The sequence below is a fragment of the Anas platyrhynchos genome, chromosome 9, assembly GCF_047663525.1.
Source record: "Anas platyrhynchos isolate ZD024472 breed Pekin duck chromosome 9, IASCAAS_PekinDuck_T2T, whole genome shotgun sequence".
NCBI lineage: Eukaryota > Metazoa > Chordata > Aves > Anseriformes > Anatidae > Anas > Anas platyrhynchos.
Genome location: NC_092595.1, coordinates 13,663,930 through 13,679,135, shown reverse-complemented (window position 1 = coordinate 13,679,135; position 15,206 = coordinate 13,663,930). Strand labels below are relative to the sequence as shown.

The 15,206-nt window shown below is 46.5% G+C and overlaps 1 protein-coding gene across 2 annotated transcripts in view; it reads right to left on the bottom strand.

Moving 5' to 3' along the window:
* GPC1 (glypican 1) overlaps positions 1–15,206 on the bottom strand; it is a 287,237-nt gene that overhangs the window by 182,030 nt on the left and 90,001 nt on the right. The window contains exon 1 of one of the 2 annotated variants that reach the window (XM_027464057.3): positions 8,818–9,459. The exons of the other annotated variant lie outside the window; for it this stretch is intronic. Coding sequence (XP_027319858.1) covers positions 8,818–8,974 — 157 coding nt within the window. The 5' untranslated portion in view covers positions 8,975–9,459. Of the gene's footprint in view, positions 1–8,817; positions 9,460–15,206 lie in introns of those variants that run through there. 2 annotated transcript variants of the gene reach the window in all.

Below are 15,206 nucleotides of genomic sequence, written 5' to 3'. Positions count from 1 at the left end.
GACACAGCAAGTCCAACAGTCACTGACCTGGACCAGCATAATGCAGAGCCTAGAAAGAGGACAAATGCACAGACTCACCTAGGAAGATATAACACAGCCTCTGCCCTGTAGTGGCAGGAGGTACCTGAGGGCAGTACCCCCGTGGCAGCACTGAGGAACAAGGTTTCCCTACTCTTGCTCTCCGTGCAGGTACTCTGCTACCCGACGTGTTACAGAGATTCATGCATATATTCATATAACATCATATCATCACTTTTGCTCATCTGAGCTTAAACTAATTTACGGTACACGCTAGTGGCAGATGAAATGAAGAAGCGTTCCAGTTTGCCTTTTCTGACCTCCACAGGCATTTCCCTCCGCCACAAAGCACAAACAGCCAGGATGCTCCCCACCAGACAGGAGGGGGCACAAGCCCTGGGGAGGCTGTCCCTGCATCAACGAGACTTCTGCCCACAGGTTCCCACTATTGTGCAGCCCTTCCTCAAACTCACAGCAGATGAGTCTCAAGTTTGGTTTGGCCTTAAAGAGCCTCTCTAATAAAAATACCATCCTCCTTCAATGTGTAAGCCTCTATGAGACCTCCCACAAATGAAAGGGGAGTGAGAGTTTTGCAGGGCTTGTTTGGAGTCTGTCACAAAGCCAAACAGATGTTTGTGAAATATAAACTGTTATACAACTGTTTTAAACTCACACAGCTGCGCACAGCCAAGCAACTGCATCAGGGAAGAACACCGTGGCTCTCTTAAGGTGTTGTTACATCTAGGGACTTGATATACACCTTAATAAACCCAACTTCCTGTAAGTTATTCACACTATCTCATCCCAATATAGCGTTTACACTGGAGGAATCCACCGGATAGAAACAACTGAAGAGGCTTTTCCAGGTTGACAGTGAAAATCTGCAACCAGATGGGAAACAGCACTCAGATGCCCATCCCACCAGACCCCGGGGTAATTACAGCACCTGATTGCCACATTTTATGTCACCTGATTTTGGCTCATCTGCAAAGACAGCAGAAACAGACAGGAGATGCTAATACAACAGCCCTGCTTTGCCACCTGTACAAAATTCCCCCAATGTTCCATGTGGCCCTCACTGCAGGATTCACTGCAACGATATGAACCGGGACCAGAAGGGACTGAAGTAATTTCTTATCTGTATTAAAAACTTAATTTTAATTCCTGACAGCACTTTTATATTTTTATTTATGAACAAAAATGTACAGACAAAAGAATTTCTAAAATGCTTCTATTTTAGAAACATGCCTGTCTGCTCCAGTTGAAAGGCAAGAGATTTGGGTAAAACTAGTGGAAACACGCCAACTAAATTACACAGTATCGTTTTACAATCCTATAAAATACCAATTTTTTTTTTTTGCAAGCCAAAACTATTTGTCATAGAGAATTTCATTTTAGTCATATAAAAGATTGACTGTGTGTGTACGTACTATCACATCGTTCCCAAAAAGATGCAGTAAAAGTGAAACTTTAGTTGTTGATTTTTAATACTTCAGAAGAATGCACAGCAATTTAAGAACTTGTTTTACTCATGTTGCTAGCATAGGAGTTCTTAACAGCTGGGTAATTCTGTCCTTTTGATTCACTCTGCACTGTAAATGAAAAGGCACAAAACATGATATTAATCACCATTGTGCTGACTGTAGAGAGATTATAAAACTAATTTATTTTTCTAAAACACAGAGCTACAGCACTGTGGATAACTTTCACGGCACGGTCTGCTTATTCGAATTGTATAAAAGGAAAAAAAAAGTTTTCTGAAATTTTCAGACATTTTTCATGTCTGAAAAATTCCACATAAGACAGGAACACATTACTGGGAAGATGTCACAGACCCAACTCACAGCTCTGTCACATCTAGACAAGCACGTTAATTTTCTAAAGTCTAAAGCTTTGCTATTTTTTGTGAAACTATCTGGAAATGGAGGTAATCTGATTCCCTGGGAATCAAACCTTTCTTAAAGACAGGTTTCACCTGTAGGGGATATAGCGTATTGTGAGCAATAAAGCATCAAAGCACATTGGCAGCACAGAAGATAGTATTCTGTCCTTCACATGTGTAAAAGTTAAAACCAAAAACATGTATTCTTTTTTTTTTTTTTAATTTTATTTTTGGTAACTTCAAGGGTAAAGGTCCTAACACAACTGAAGCTAAGGCAACTTTGTACGAACTCCAAGACAGGATGGCATAAACTTCTAGCAACTGCTACTATACTTTTAGCAAGCTTCACGTTCTTATTTCTCCAGGTCTCCCCCTATCATGATGAGACGGATCCCATTCTCACAGCTGTCAGGATGATACTGTCGATCCTCGTTGAACAGATAAAAAAAAGCAAGAATGTAATTCTTCCAGGGGGATTTGAAGATGAAGAGTCTGTGCACTGACTTGTTCCATGCCACCACCCAAGCAGATGGTGTGGCCACCCCAGCATGCTGCCCACTGAACCACTTTCCTTCTTACAGTCGTGACTGGTAGTCAGCTCCTGCACATGTAACAAAAACCTGCACATTTGAAGAAGCGTTGAAAAAGCCCAACTCTGACCAAAATTATAGAGGTGGAGACACTGAAGTGAGGGACTTGTTAGGATTTTTTAGAGAGACTCAATCTATGCAAACAGTTCAGAAGGGACAGATGAAAGTGAGCACCACTCACCCCCTTGCCTTTACTGGCACACCACCTGAAGCAGCGCTTCCAGCGCTTTTCTGAAAGAACACCCAACTACCACAGACACTCTTCCATGGGAAAAGCAGAATAGGTGACTCTATACATTTGCTATGTGCCTGCAGCAGCACAAAACATTCAAGTGGATATTGGAGGACCTTTGCCTACACCAAAGACGATCAGAGCCGAGCCCAGGTGGCACAGGCAGCAGCTGCGCAGCCCAGCGAGCGCAGGGAGCTCGGTGTGTGCAGCTGCTGCAGGATGGGGAGCCTCACTGGAGACAGCCTGCTGGGGGGGGGGGCTTCGTTACTGCTTCTCTGAGCAGCAGCAACACGTGCACACACCAACTTGGAAGCTTCTTGCAGGAAAGCAATTGCATTTGGCGGCAACATATGCCCCAGCACAGAACCAGCAGGGCCAGCTGAACACCAGAGCAGCACGCTGTTTTGACACCATCCCCTTGATACGGCTACCAGCCACTAGGTGTACAAAAAAGCAAGACAGCAAGACATAGGACAAAGAAAGAAACCCAATATACAGAAAAATGTTGTGTTCAGTAGCTGCCAGGGCAGCAAACAGCAATTAAAGCTGTCTTCTCCAAGGAAGCCTGCAGGTTTGCACAGAATTGTGATGTTTGTTTCTCTGTTTGAAATTCCCAACCACTACTTCCAGCTCCACAGAACACAAAATTGATGCAGGAATTCTCCCTATACCAGCCACACCTGGCAATCCCCCCCCCCACCTACTTTGTTCTTCACTTCCACAATCCCACAAAACAAGCAACAGGACCACCTGAACTACAGCATGGTGATACTTGACCCCTGGGCCAGCTGCAAGACCACAGCATGGCACTGACCCGGGCACACAGCACCAGGACTGCGGCACACAACAGGGGCAGATTGCCCCTCAGACCAACAGCTCTGTGAGGCAGCGGCCATCCTGTTGTCCTGCCTTCATTGTCCATACTGTACCCAATGCGATTTGGTGCTGCACTAAAAGCCCATGATGCTCAGTCCCCCACCCCAGGCGGGTGCAGAGCCTGCGCTCAGCAGCTGGTGATGGGTAGGCGCTCTGTGCCCCCTCTTTTCAGCAAGTGCTGTGATCTGTGAGGAAAATAAAACCTCTGGCTCTGTGTCGATGTTTTTGATAATCAAGTTAGCAGCTCCCTCCCTGCCTTTGGTTAAGTCAAAGCACACTTAATTATTGAAATTACCCAGAGGAATACCTCTATCCGGTCCCCTCAATGTGAGACAATCGTACTGCAAGCGATAGAACATTAAACCAACTGTTTCACGATCCCTGCCAAAAGCTGCGCATCTCCTTTCAAACACATCCGGCATATCTAGAGATTGACTGACATCTGTTCTTACACAAAGCAGGGCATTCACAGGGCAAGAACAGAAAAGGCAGAGACAAGGTGAGCACTAGTTTCACAGGGTGGTGGGCGTCTCCAGCTATATATGCATGCAAATTTTTTGGAAAATATCAGGCTTAATCATGTTTTGCTTCACCAACAAAAAGGAGCTGTTGAAATAGTTTTGTCAGACACAGCTGATAAGGATAATTATGTGCTGAGAGCTTAGTCATCCATATCACAGTGACAGAAAGGCAGCTTCTCCTAAAATAACGTCACCAACACAGAACTCTAAAGAATATCTAAGTATAAAGCTTTCCAGATTTCAAATGTAGCAGAGGCAAGCTCTCGGTCCGCTAAAACACGCGCTGCTCCGAACGACAGCTAACCACTAGAGGGAGCCCATTTTTCTCCATAAAACTAATTTTCATAATTGTTTTGTATGCACACATTCTGTGCTGACAAATTAACACAACAATCAAAGTGTAAAACAAACTATACATATTCATATAAACTTGTATATGTTAAACAGAAATGGAGATGCACAGTTCAAGCAAAGCCTACTCCAACATTCACACCAATGTATTTACCAGATGGAGGAAAAGGCACAATTCAGCGTGCTTTGCTTCATCAAAAATAGCATTCTAAACCCAGCAGGCTAAAATGGCCATTCCAATTTTCCCTTAGATTAATTAGCATAAACTGGTTGATATTGCATCCAGGAGTTCACCATATAGCAGCTAACCTTGAGAAGTTGTGTCTGCCTCGAGTAAACACAAACCAAACGTGGCAACAACCTCAGAGAGGCTCCCCTTTCAATTAAGCAGCGAAGATCCTTCCTTGGGAGTGGAGGAGCCCCAGATTTGATTTTCTGTACCACAGATGCAGGTTTGCCCATCCTTGTATTTATGCCTTTTGTACCGCATCTGTCGGAATTTAAAATGCCCAATATTTCATTTCATTACCCTCTTTATACTCTGAGAGTCTCGTCCAGCCCAGCCTTGTAGCCAGACCTGTTCTTTACTTCGCTAACATTCCACCAAATGACTCTTCACACACGTGCTTGGCAACGCTTTCCTTACACCAAGGCTTTATGTGGCCTGTAAGGACTGGAAGATAGAAACAGTTTGGTTCTGACGCCTTTCAGCTAAGGAACCAGGGAAAGTCTTGTGACACGTAACTGGACCAACAGTGATACCACTGCCTGGAGTTCTTCTGTGCCCTGCTCTTTTGACACATTATACCCATCCCCACACCAACCAGTAAAACCCAAGGGTAAGGCAAGTCAAAGAAGGAGTAATCTTAGAAATAAAGAAACAGAAGTAAAAAGCACCAGTCTAGCCTAAGCAGAGAGCAAGCGCCAAGGATATCCATGTTGAATTAAAATTCTTAAGTCTTCTCCAGGACAGAGGAGAACTATCACAGCTCGAGACACTGGGAGCAATCACCATCAACAACGCTAAGGCACTCACATAAGGCATCAGAGAAAGCTGGATATGCTCCTCAAAGAGCAGTATTTTCTGCAGTAGGCTCTCTCTTCGGTCACAAACCTGACTGTGAACCCAAGAAGACCACCAGCCCTAGCACTGGCACTGAGAGGCAGACCTAGAGCAGGGCTCAGTCACCAGAGGAGACCTGCAGGAGCACATGGGTAGCGAGAATATGGGAAAGCAGAAACAGGTCGGCCAGCTCCAGAAGAGTCAAGAGAAAGTAGAAGAACTGGTAGCTCTTGAAGCGTTTACCCATATTTTTTTTAGGAATCATGGAAGGTGGGCACAGGTCACCCAGTCAGTGAGCTGGAACACTCCCACCCAGGAAAACCCTGCTCCAGATAGTTTGGCTTTACGGGAGCACATGCTGTAACTTTCCCAAACCCAAGGGGCAGGGAGCACTTCCCCCAGCATCAGAAACTCTCTTCTAGGCAGATCTGCACCTGAGAATCTGGGTGTACATGGGCCTGTCAGGATTACTAATACGAACAGACGCTTCTTTCACGTTTGGGAATTTTGCCATTGACTTCAAAGCAGATATATAACACCTTGCGTATTCCCTAAACACACTTAATAGCAGTACCTGACACATTTTAAGTGCTGAGGCACGTTAAAGGCATTCTGTACTAGCAAAAAAAAACAGACACCCCTGTCTAGGTGTTTTGTAAGAAATGTGGTAGGCCAAGAGTCTGTCCCTAAATCAGATGCCTATCTGTTAGCCAGCTAATAATTGTGTGACTGCTTCTGTAACTGATCTGAACAGTCATAAGCAGGGACTACCTTCTGCTGAGCTGTGGAGACTTTGTATTACTCATAATCCTCTTAAATCATAACAAAGAACACAGATTAGAAGGTGTAAAGCATGCAATAAATATGCTAAAACCAACACAAACACAGCCATTCCAGCCTGAGTCACGGTCTACATCATGGGAGCACACTAAACTCCTTTTGAACTCCAGCTCCGGGGGTGCACGCAATGAGTGGTTTGGCTCCTGGTGCCAGGCTGGTGCGACAGCAACCCACACCTGGAGCCAGCTGAAAGCAAGGAGGAGGACGGTCAGCCCAGCAGGGCAGCACTGCTTCGGGGACGAGGCCACAGTGCTAAGGAATGAGTTTTCCCCTTTGTAATTCAATGGAAAGAGAAGGAATAGAAAGATCCTCTTGGAGACAGGGAAGAGAAGAGCTGTTGCCTCTGGGGGACTTGGAAATGAGATAAGAACACGGTTCTTGGGGTAGCTCTCGAACGTCTCTAACAACACAGAAAAGGCCACCATTAGGAAACCTGACACGTGTCCAACTGGAGCCATCAACAAACCATCTTCAACAGCATTTTAAAATGCTGTTGAAGCCCAATGGCATAGGCACTTACAGGTGTCAATCACGTGCAACTTGACAAGACTCTCTACGTACAGATTACAACCCCCATCATCAACAAACTGAACTAGATCTGCTAAAACCAGCCTTAAGTGATCTATCAAAGTGTGGAGTTAGACACTGCGTGATACTGTACTTACTACTTGTGGGGATACAACAGGAAGGTCTCGAGATTCTTCCTTTTAGACAACAAAACCTGAATTAACTTCTGCACTAACCTGCACAACGGCTAGAAGGCATGGACAACACACAACACTACATGTTAATAGGAACGCTTACGAGGCTACTATTAAAGCACACTGATGTTTTAACTGCACTGGGTGAGTACTACAGCAACAGAAAAGGGCGTTCCTGGATATTTATCAGTCATAAGATAGACATGATAATTACTAATGAAAATCATTAAGTCCGTTAGCCATTCTAAAGACCAGGCTAATAACAGCAGCGGAGCCAAGTTTGCACGTCAAGCCTTTTTCCCCACAAGGACTTCTTTATATTATTTTCCACGTGGTATTCCTCAAATTTTTATAGCATTTATCTGTAAAGTTCCGCTGCTTACAGCAACAACCAGAGATGCCCATTTTGAGACTACAATTTTAACTACTGATGCTTAAGACAAACAAGGTGAGCACTCAAAGCACCCAGGAGACAAAACTCCTGATTCCTAGGATCACTTGTGTCCTGTGTCGCTTTTTGAATCACAACGTGTAAGGACGTTTTACTCACAGCTAACATCTGCTCTGTGCTGCTCATAACTGCAGCTCACAAGATCCTGACTGCCCCCCCCCAGTACTATCGCTGCATACAATGCCACTGCCATCTCCCCAAGTATTTGTAAACAAGGCAGTTTGTCTTCCACGAACTTTCCACTTTAAACATGACTGCTAATGCATTCACATTTTTAATAAGTAGATGCAAATTTATAGCAAGCCGCTTTCTTGCTTAACTGAATTACTGTTCTATTAATAGTGATGTTCAAACGATTTTGAAATTCCCCATTGTTTAACCTCAAGGACTGCTCATTTTATTTTGGATATTCACTCTTGGTTGTAACTTAAGAAAGTATTAATTTGTTCACATTTATGAGACATTTATATGGTTCAGCCTTTTCCACTCACGGGTCAAACAATGAATTGGTTTCCCTGTAAAACTACACAATGAAATATTCAACATAAGGCATTCTGTAGCTTAGATGCGAACTACAAACTGCAATTTTACCGGGATGTCCCTGTAGGTTGGCTTCGGCACGTACGCCTGCATGTTTTATGCTTTGTCTGAAGAAAGAAGCTCCCGCAAGTGAGGAGAAAGCTCTCAGATATGGGTCACATGTTAGCGTATCAAAACTTGTACAAGATTTAGAAAAAAAAAAAAGCCTTAATATATTTTCCCTAAGCTTTCTGAGGGAAAACATAGGGAGGAACAGCAACAGCAATAACAAAAACCAAACATAAATCAGACCTTGAATATTCTTTGTAATTCAGAGGTTTTCTGTTAAGAAGATGAAATTAAGCAGGATTTCTCAGAACACCAACAAAAAACAAAGGTAGGCAAGACGCACACTGATGTAGGTTGCTCAGGTTTCCTCAGTGCTTTACACACTTGACACAGGGTCACTTTACTCCCATTTCATTTTTAACAACTGCCACGCGCCGTTTACGGGTTTGCTTCCCCTCTAAGAAAAGATTAAAAAAAGCCCACACAATTCTTCTCTCTCGTAAGCTGGGAGCATTTTCCGGCTCTAAGACCGAAACCCGTTACAGTTTCATTATCCCGATTTCTGCCCCCCGAAGCCCAAACCCGTTTCGCTCGTGCTCGAAGCAGAAAGGAGACAATGAAGAAAGCGCCCCGAGCCCAGCCCCGAGCCCAGCCCCGAGCCCACGGCGCGGGGTGCTCGGGGGGCGCCTCCCCGCCGCACTCACCGGAGATCTCGGCCTGGGGCACGCCGCTGAGGCTGAAGCCCTTGGCCCCATACAGCTGCCGGACCTCGGCGCAGCTCCTCGCCTTGCTGCCGCTGTCACCGCGAGCCGGGGCGGAGGCGACACACAGCAGCCAAAATCCCCACGGGAAGAAACGCATCCTTCTGCGCTGGCCCCGCCACCTGCCGTGCGAAGGGCAAAGCCAAGGTCCCGCGGCGGGGGCCGGGGGGGCGCGGCCCCGTCCCCGGGCAGCCCGGCGGGACGGCTGGCCGAGGGGGAGCCCGGCTGCCGGGAGCTCAGCCCGGGCGGAGCGCAGCGGGCCGGGGGGCGCAGACCCCAAGCCGGCCGGGCCGCTTCCCCGGCGCGCTCGGAGAGCCCGGAGCGTGACCGCGGAGACGGCTTTTGTTCTTAGCGCGGCTGCATCCCCGGGCAGTCCCGCCGCGATGCTGCCGAGCAGAGCGGAGCAGAGCCGAGCCGGGCCGTGCCGGGCGGGCTGCGGGGCTGCTCCCGCGGCTGGGCTGCGCCGCTCCGGGCCGCTCCGTGCGTGCGGCGGCACCGCTCCACCTGCGCGCCGAGCCGGGCGGCGGGGAGGCTCCGGGGAGGCTCCGGGGAGGCTCCGGAGCGAGGCCGGGCTCCCCCCGCCGGACGTGGCATCACGCTCCCGCCGCCAATCCCGCGCCCGGCCCGGCCCCGCGCTCCGCCCTCGCCCCCGCCTCCGCCCGGCCCCGCCCCGCCCGCAGCGGGTCCCGCCGGGGGGCCCCGGGCGGCCCCCGGGCTGGGGGCGCCGCCGGCCGAGCCGGGGAAGGGGCTGAAGGCGGGCGGGACGCGAGCCGTCGGCACGGAGCCCCCCCGACTTGCCCCGGCCGTGGGGGGGAACCGCGGGAGGGGCCGAGGTCTCAGCCGCCGTGCCGGGTCGGGGTGCGGAACACCGTGAGGCGGCGGGTGCCCCTGATGGAGAAGAGAGCGGGGCAAGCGAGGGGATTTGCAGCCGCGGTCCCAGCTGTGGAGTTTCGTTCTCGGCGCACGGTGCCCTCCTGGGGCTCTTCTGCCCGCGGAACCGAGGCTTCTGCGAGCCCCTGTGCGGTGGGGTGATGGCCAAGAGTTGCCGACAGATGAGCCTGCCGCAAGCTTGTGGCCGCCGCCTGGCACATCTGAGAACACGGGGAGAAACCAACGATTGCTGCTCCAAGAGCAGTTGTGTTCGCTGGAAAAAGGAGAGGAACCTACTCGTACCTTCAGCTGAAGCACTCGTGTGAGCTTGCACCGCAATAGGTGTCAGAAAACCCTCACGGAAAAACCACCGCTTCCACGTGCAGGCACCAAACCAGCACAGTTTTTCGGAGATCATACCTTCTGGGCAAACCTCTCAGCTGTGAAAATTCACAGGAAAGCTGGGTCATCCAGCTTGCTTCTTCAGAACTGCTTCCTCTCTGGAGGAATGAGTAAGAGAGAAGTGACAGCAAAATAATAGCCCCGGGGAGAAGGATGGCAGTAAGGAAGAAGAAAGTTGTCGCTTTCCTAGGAAATCTAATGGTCACGCCTGCTGGTCCCCTGCTGCATCTCTCAGTGATGCACACCAGTTGGAAACCTGAGGCTTGGAGTTGCCCGAAGCTTGGTGTGTCTCAGCCAGAAGCTCATTTTGTGGGCTTTCTGGAGCATGGAAATAGGTCTTGTTCCCAGAAATACATGAAAAAATATGCCATGGATAATATAAAGTCTGATCCAGCCTGTTTTTAAAAAGGACCTCTTTTGCAAGCACAAGAGTACCGCATATGTGACAGGTTACCAAGCATGTTACACGATGCAGGGTTATTTCAATCCTCACTCCTGGCTGTTTATTCGACTTTTATACTCATGGGGACTTGGTAGGTCAGTTTGATGGCTGGACTTGATGCTCTTGAAGGTCTTTCCCGAACTAGGTGATTCTATGATTCTCTCGCCCTTTCAACACCCCGGGCTTTGAACACAGCACTTAGAGACCTATCTTAGAGATCTCGTTTAATTAATCCAACTACTATGCCAGCGGACTACAAGCACCAGAGGAATCCATACAAGAATCTGTACTGCTAGGACTACAGAACACCAGGATCTTGGTTTCTCCTCCTGCTACCAGAGTGAAAATTAAATACTTCCAGACAGACCGTTAACAACCCTCTCACTTGGGGCTGTAGAGGGGAACAGACCCTAGGAATACAAACTCTGAAGAGACAAAGTACTTGATAGTGAAGAAAGGCAGAGTCAGAAACCTCTTACCTGGTCTGGCTGATACACAGTGACTCGGGATCACACAAGGGACCACAGTAATACCTGCTTTTCTGTTCTTCTCCAAGCCCAAGGTTGGATAGTTGCTGTCTACAGTGGGCTTGCTTCCAGCTCTGCCCGGAGCGACCTTGGGGAAGCTCTGTGAGCTACGGCCGCACCCTTGGGTTGCAGCACAAAGCCCTCTGCAGTCATACAGCTGCTGAAGTGCATTGAAATATTAACTGCTGACAAGGAAAGAACTGGGACTGAAACCTCTGTTTTTTGGCCTTGTGAACCATCCCCTGGAGCTGTAGATCATTTCCTAGACAAAAGTATTTCCCTTGTTCATATACGTCTCACTTCCCCAAGCTGGGTGACAACAGTGCCCATGGCAAGGACTAAAGTCATGTCATTGCTGATAAAATTCTAAGACCTCAGCACACACTGCTTATTCACATGCACTCTGCTCTTCCTCTGGTGAAACACGAGGCCACCAACCGCCAGCACAGATTACACTGGTAACTCCCCAACCCACTTCAGGAGGCACAACTAGAAGTACAAGCTCTGCCACAAACTTTCTTGATTAAATGACCATCATCAGGTTACTTACCTCCTAAATAGGGATAACAAGGCTTCTATCTGACCATCTGCCTGTGAGATGCTCGCATAGTATCATAATGAGAAGCTTATAAATAGACAAATTAAAAAAAAAAAAAAGTCGATCTAAGCTTTTTGACAAAGGATATATTTGTAAGCCTGACTAGGATCCAATCCTGGGCAAACGAATCTTAAATCACATGAGGCACATCTGTTTAATTCACTGATAAACTTTTTATGCATACCCAGGATTGTGGCTAGGTACATTTTGGAAAACAAACAAACAAACAAACAAACATCGAAACAAACACCTTCAAAGCATCATAATAAAAATGTATTTGTGTTTTTGAGGACTAGATCCACTTTCTAAATACTCTCAGTTAAAAGAATGGAGCTTGGAAAATATGAACAAAAGATTGTCTAATGACTGGCAGAAAGAGCTAGATCTGGGGTAGAAATGAAAGAGCAAAGTAAAACACAGGATGATTAGACAAAATACAGAGGGAGAGAAAAGCACGCAGGCAGCCAGCAAGAGTCAGGGAGACAGAAAATCCATCCTGCTGTGGAGATCACTTCTTGACAGTCCTGACAAGAAGTGATGTCCACTGAAAAGCTGATCCAAGCATTATGAAGAGACAAGAATGATGAGGAGCCAAATCATCTGGCACAAATGGGGAAAGCTACACTTGAAAAAATAGCACATGTGAACGGAGGCTTTATACAACCTCAGCTTTCACAGGGACGTTTGCTGTTTCTCTAGCGCTTTCAAAAAGTTTTGTGTTTCACTGGACATCTCCATCTTTTTCATATTGATGTGAGTCAAGAATTGTTCATGCAGCAAAGCTATTACACCCACCAGATCTCCATCTGGTTCTAAAATGGACCTATGCTGAGTTACTGCAACCTGGAGAATAAGAGCAAAACTGGAGAAGCAAAAAATCCACGTACATTATCAAACTGCATTGTTATCTCTGACGCCACATAAAAAGAAAAGAGCATTCCCACTTGAATTCACTGTGTCAAGTACACAGCTGGCACAGAACAAGGAGGAAGAAGGGACAGGAGATGTGCAAAACCCAAGTGGTCTGTGACTTCCTCCCTCTCTCTGATGCCACATAATGAAATCCTCAGCACCTTTCCCTTACTTTTATTCTACTTCTTATTCTGCAGAAACATCAGAAAATCTGGTGCCTTCAGATTAAAAATCTTCATCAAAGTAGGAGTATCTCAGTCACTTTTCTGCCTCTTTTCATCTCTGCTGTATCCTCCTCCTACAGGAATTCATGAAAGCTCTCCCTGTTCCCCCTCTTCCCAACACTAGCTGGTGTTCAGCAGAAGCTGGACATGTGTTTTGCTGAATCAAATCTAATTAAGTGATCCAGAGGATTTACCAGATAACACCTTGCTATCTACAGCTGCTTACTTCTTCACAGGATTTCCTTCTTTGCAAACCTTCAGTTTGCCCCTTGAAGCATATCTGCCACACACAGGAATAGTGTCTGTTTTATTTGGTCACCAAAACCATCAGACTAACCCCTTGGAATTGCTGGGGGATCTATGTACAACCGACAAATCCAGTTTGATCTCAGTTGTCTAGGTAAGAAGCCATTTGCCCTACAGAAATGCTAGGACTCGTTAGGATTTGCATGTCCACATTAGTTAATCCAGAATATCACTAAACAGGTGTACAGAGCTGGAGATCCCTCCCAGATCTCAGGGGAGCCAGACTTGGGCTCCAGGAGGATGATCACAAACCTGGCTGCTGAGGAATAGATGCTGTGGGGGTTGCACACTGAGGACAAGTGCAGCAGGGTAAGCCAAGACCCAGCCAACCTGCTGTTCCACCCTTGAGTGGCACAGACCAGTTCCCTTTCAATGCAACGCTGAGTTCCTCTGTGTGTGGTTAGTAGTTTTCAGAGGGAGATCACAAACAACCAAATAATTTCAGACAGAGAATGTGGCTAACGTAGGTAATTGCCACCCCATGGTATATTTTGAATTGAACAACCCAATTTTTCAGCAGTGACTAAAGGGAACGTGTTGCTTTACTGACCTCTTACAAATCACTCCATCCTGCAGGACTGTAATTGTGTTATACATAATGTGGAGATTTCCCAGCAGAAAGAAGTCTTAAAGGCCAAAAAAAAAAAAAAAAAAGGCCATAAAATCATTAGAAAAACCGCTGCTAATTGGGTCTGCCCCAGGAAGTACATTTCATCCTTTGTGGATATGACTTTCAACAAAGCTCCTCCAAATTGTATGCAACAGTGAACGAAAAAGACAGACACAGCACTGAACCTACTTTATGTTTGATAAACAGAGCTTAGCTCGATAATATGAAATGGCTCAAAATAGGTCCCAAAATTACTAGGTTAGAAATCTATGATTTTAGCATGCCACTACAGGGCAAAATTTCTCCCACTTCCTGCACGAGTCACAACTGGAGGCCTTCCTCTTATCGTTTAAGAGGTTCTATACAGAAGCCGACTATATTTTAGAGGGATTTATCAAGTATAAATCTCCCCTCATTCTCAACATCATCAATCTCTGGGCACTGGCATAAGAAAAATGCCCGTGGAAACACACGCTGTTCTTATGAACACAAGTTCAAAGGAAGCCATGTCCCTGAGCACTGGTCCAATGCACACGGAACTGGGATAGACATCCCATAGCCTTCAGCAAGAAAAAAAAAGTTACAGCCATGAAGAAAGAAATGTGTACAGTTGCCATACAGGCATCTGGCAATGCTAATGGAATTTCTCAGCTGACACTTTATCCTCAGCTGTTGCTACATTAAACACTACAGACTAAAGTACTTGGATGAATTAATGCAATTATCTTTGGTTTTGCTCAAGTGTTTATTTTTTCCCTCACACAGATTTAGGTACAACATAACCTGTTTTTACAGAGAAATTGACTATGAGGAAAGTGACAACACTGTACTGAAAAGCACCAGATACCTTTAGTTACGAGCAGAGGCTCTCACACGCAGACACTGCCTGCGCTAAAGAAATTACCCAGTGTTGAGTAAACTAGGGCTAAAGCAAAGCGACCTGGCAGGACAGCTAACAGCAAATTTTCGCAGACTTTCACATGCAGAGGAGAAAATCTGATTTTGAGTATGTAAATGCATCCTTCCCGTGCATTTTTCTCCGTGTTGTTAGTAAGATGATGAATAGGTGACACAGTTTTTGATGGGTGCCAGCTTCACTCCTGATGTAACTTTACATGTGACTAAAGTTACATTTGGAATGGACCTGGTCTGAGATGCTTTTCATTTTAAGATGGATGCATTTTGCAACAGTGTATGAATGTACATTTTTAGGTGCTCGAAGGCCAAGCCCACTGACAGTGCAATGTCAGTGAAGGTACACCAATTTATTCTGCTGAGGATTCAGCACTCTTATAATCCAACATCCTCTTGTAATGTTACTGTCTCTCTCCGTACCACTTATTTTGGCAGGACCACAGAACCATGCAGTGTCAGATTTTTCAAAATGCCAGGCAACACGTGCTCTTAAGATTAAAACCAGAGCTCTCAATCTGAAGTAATT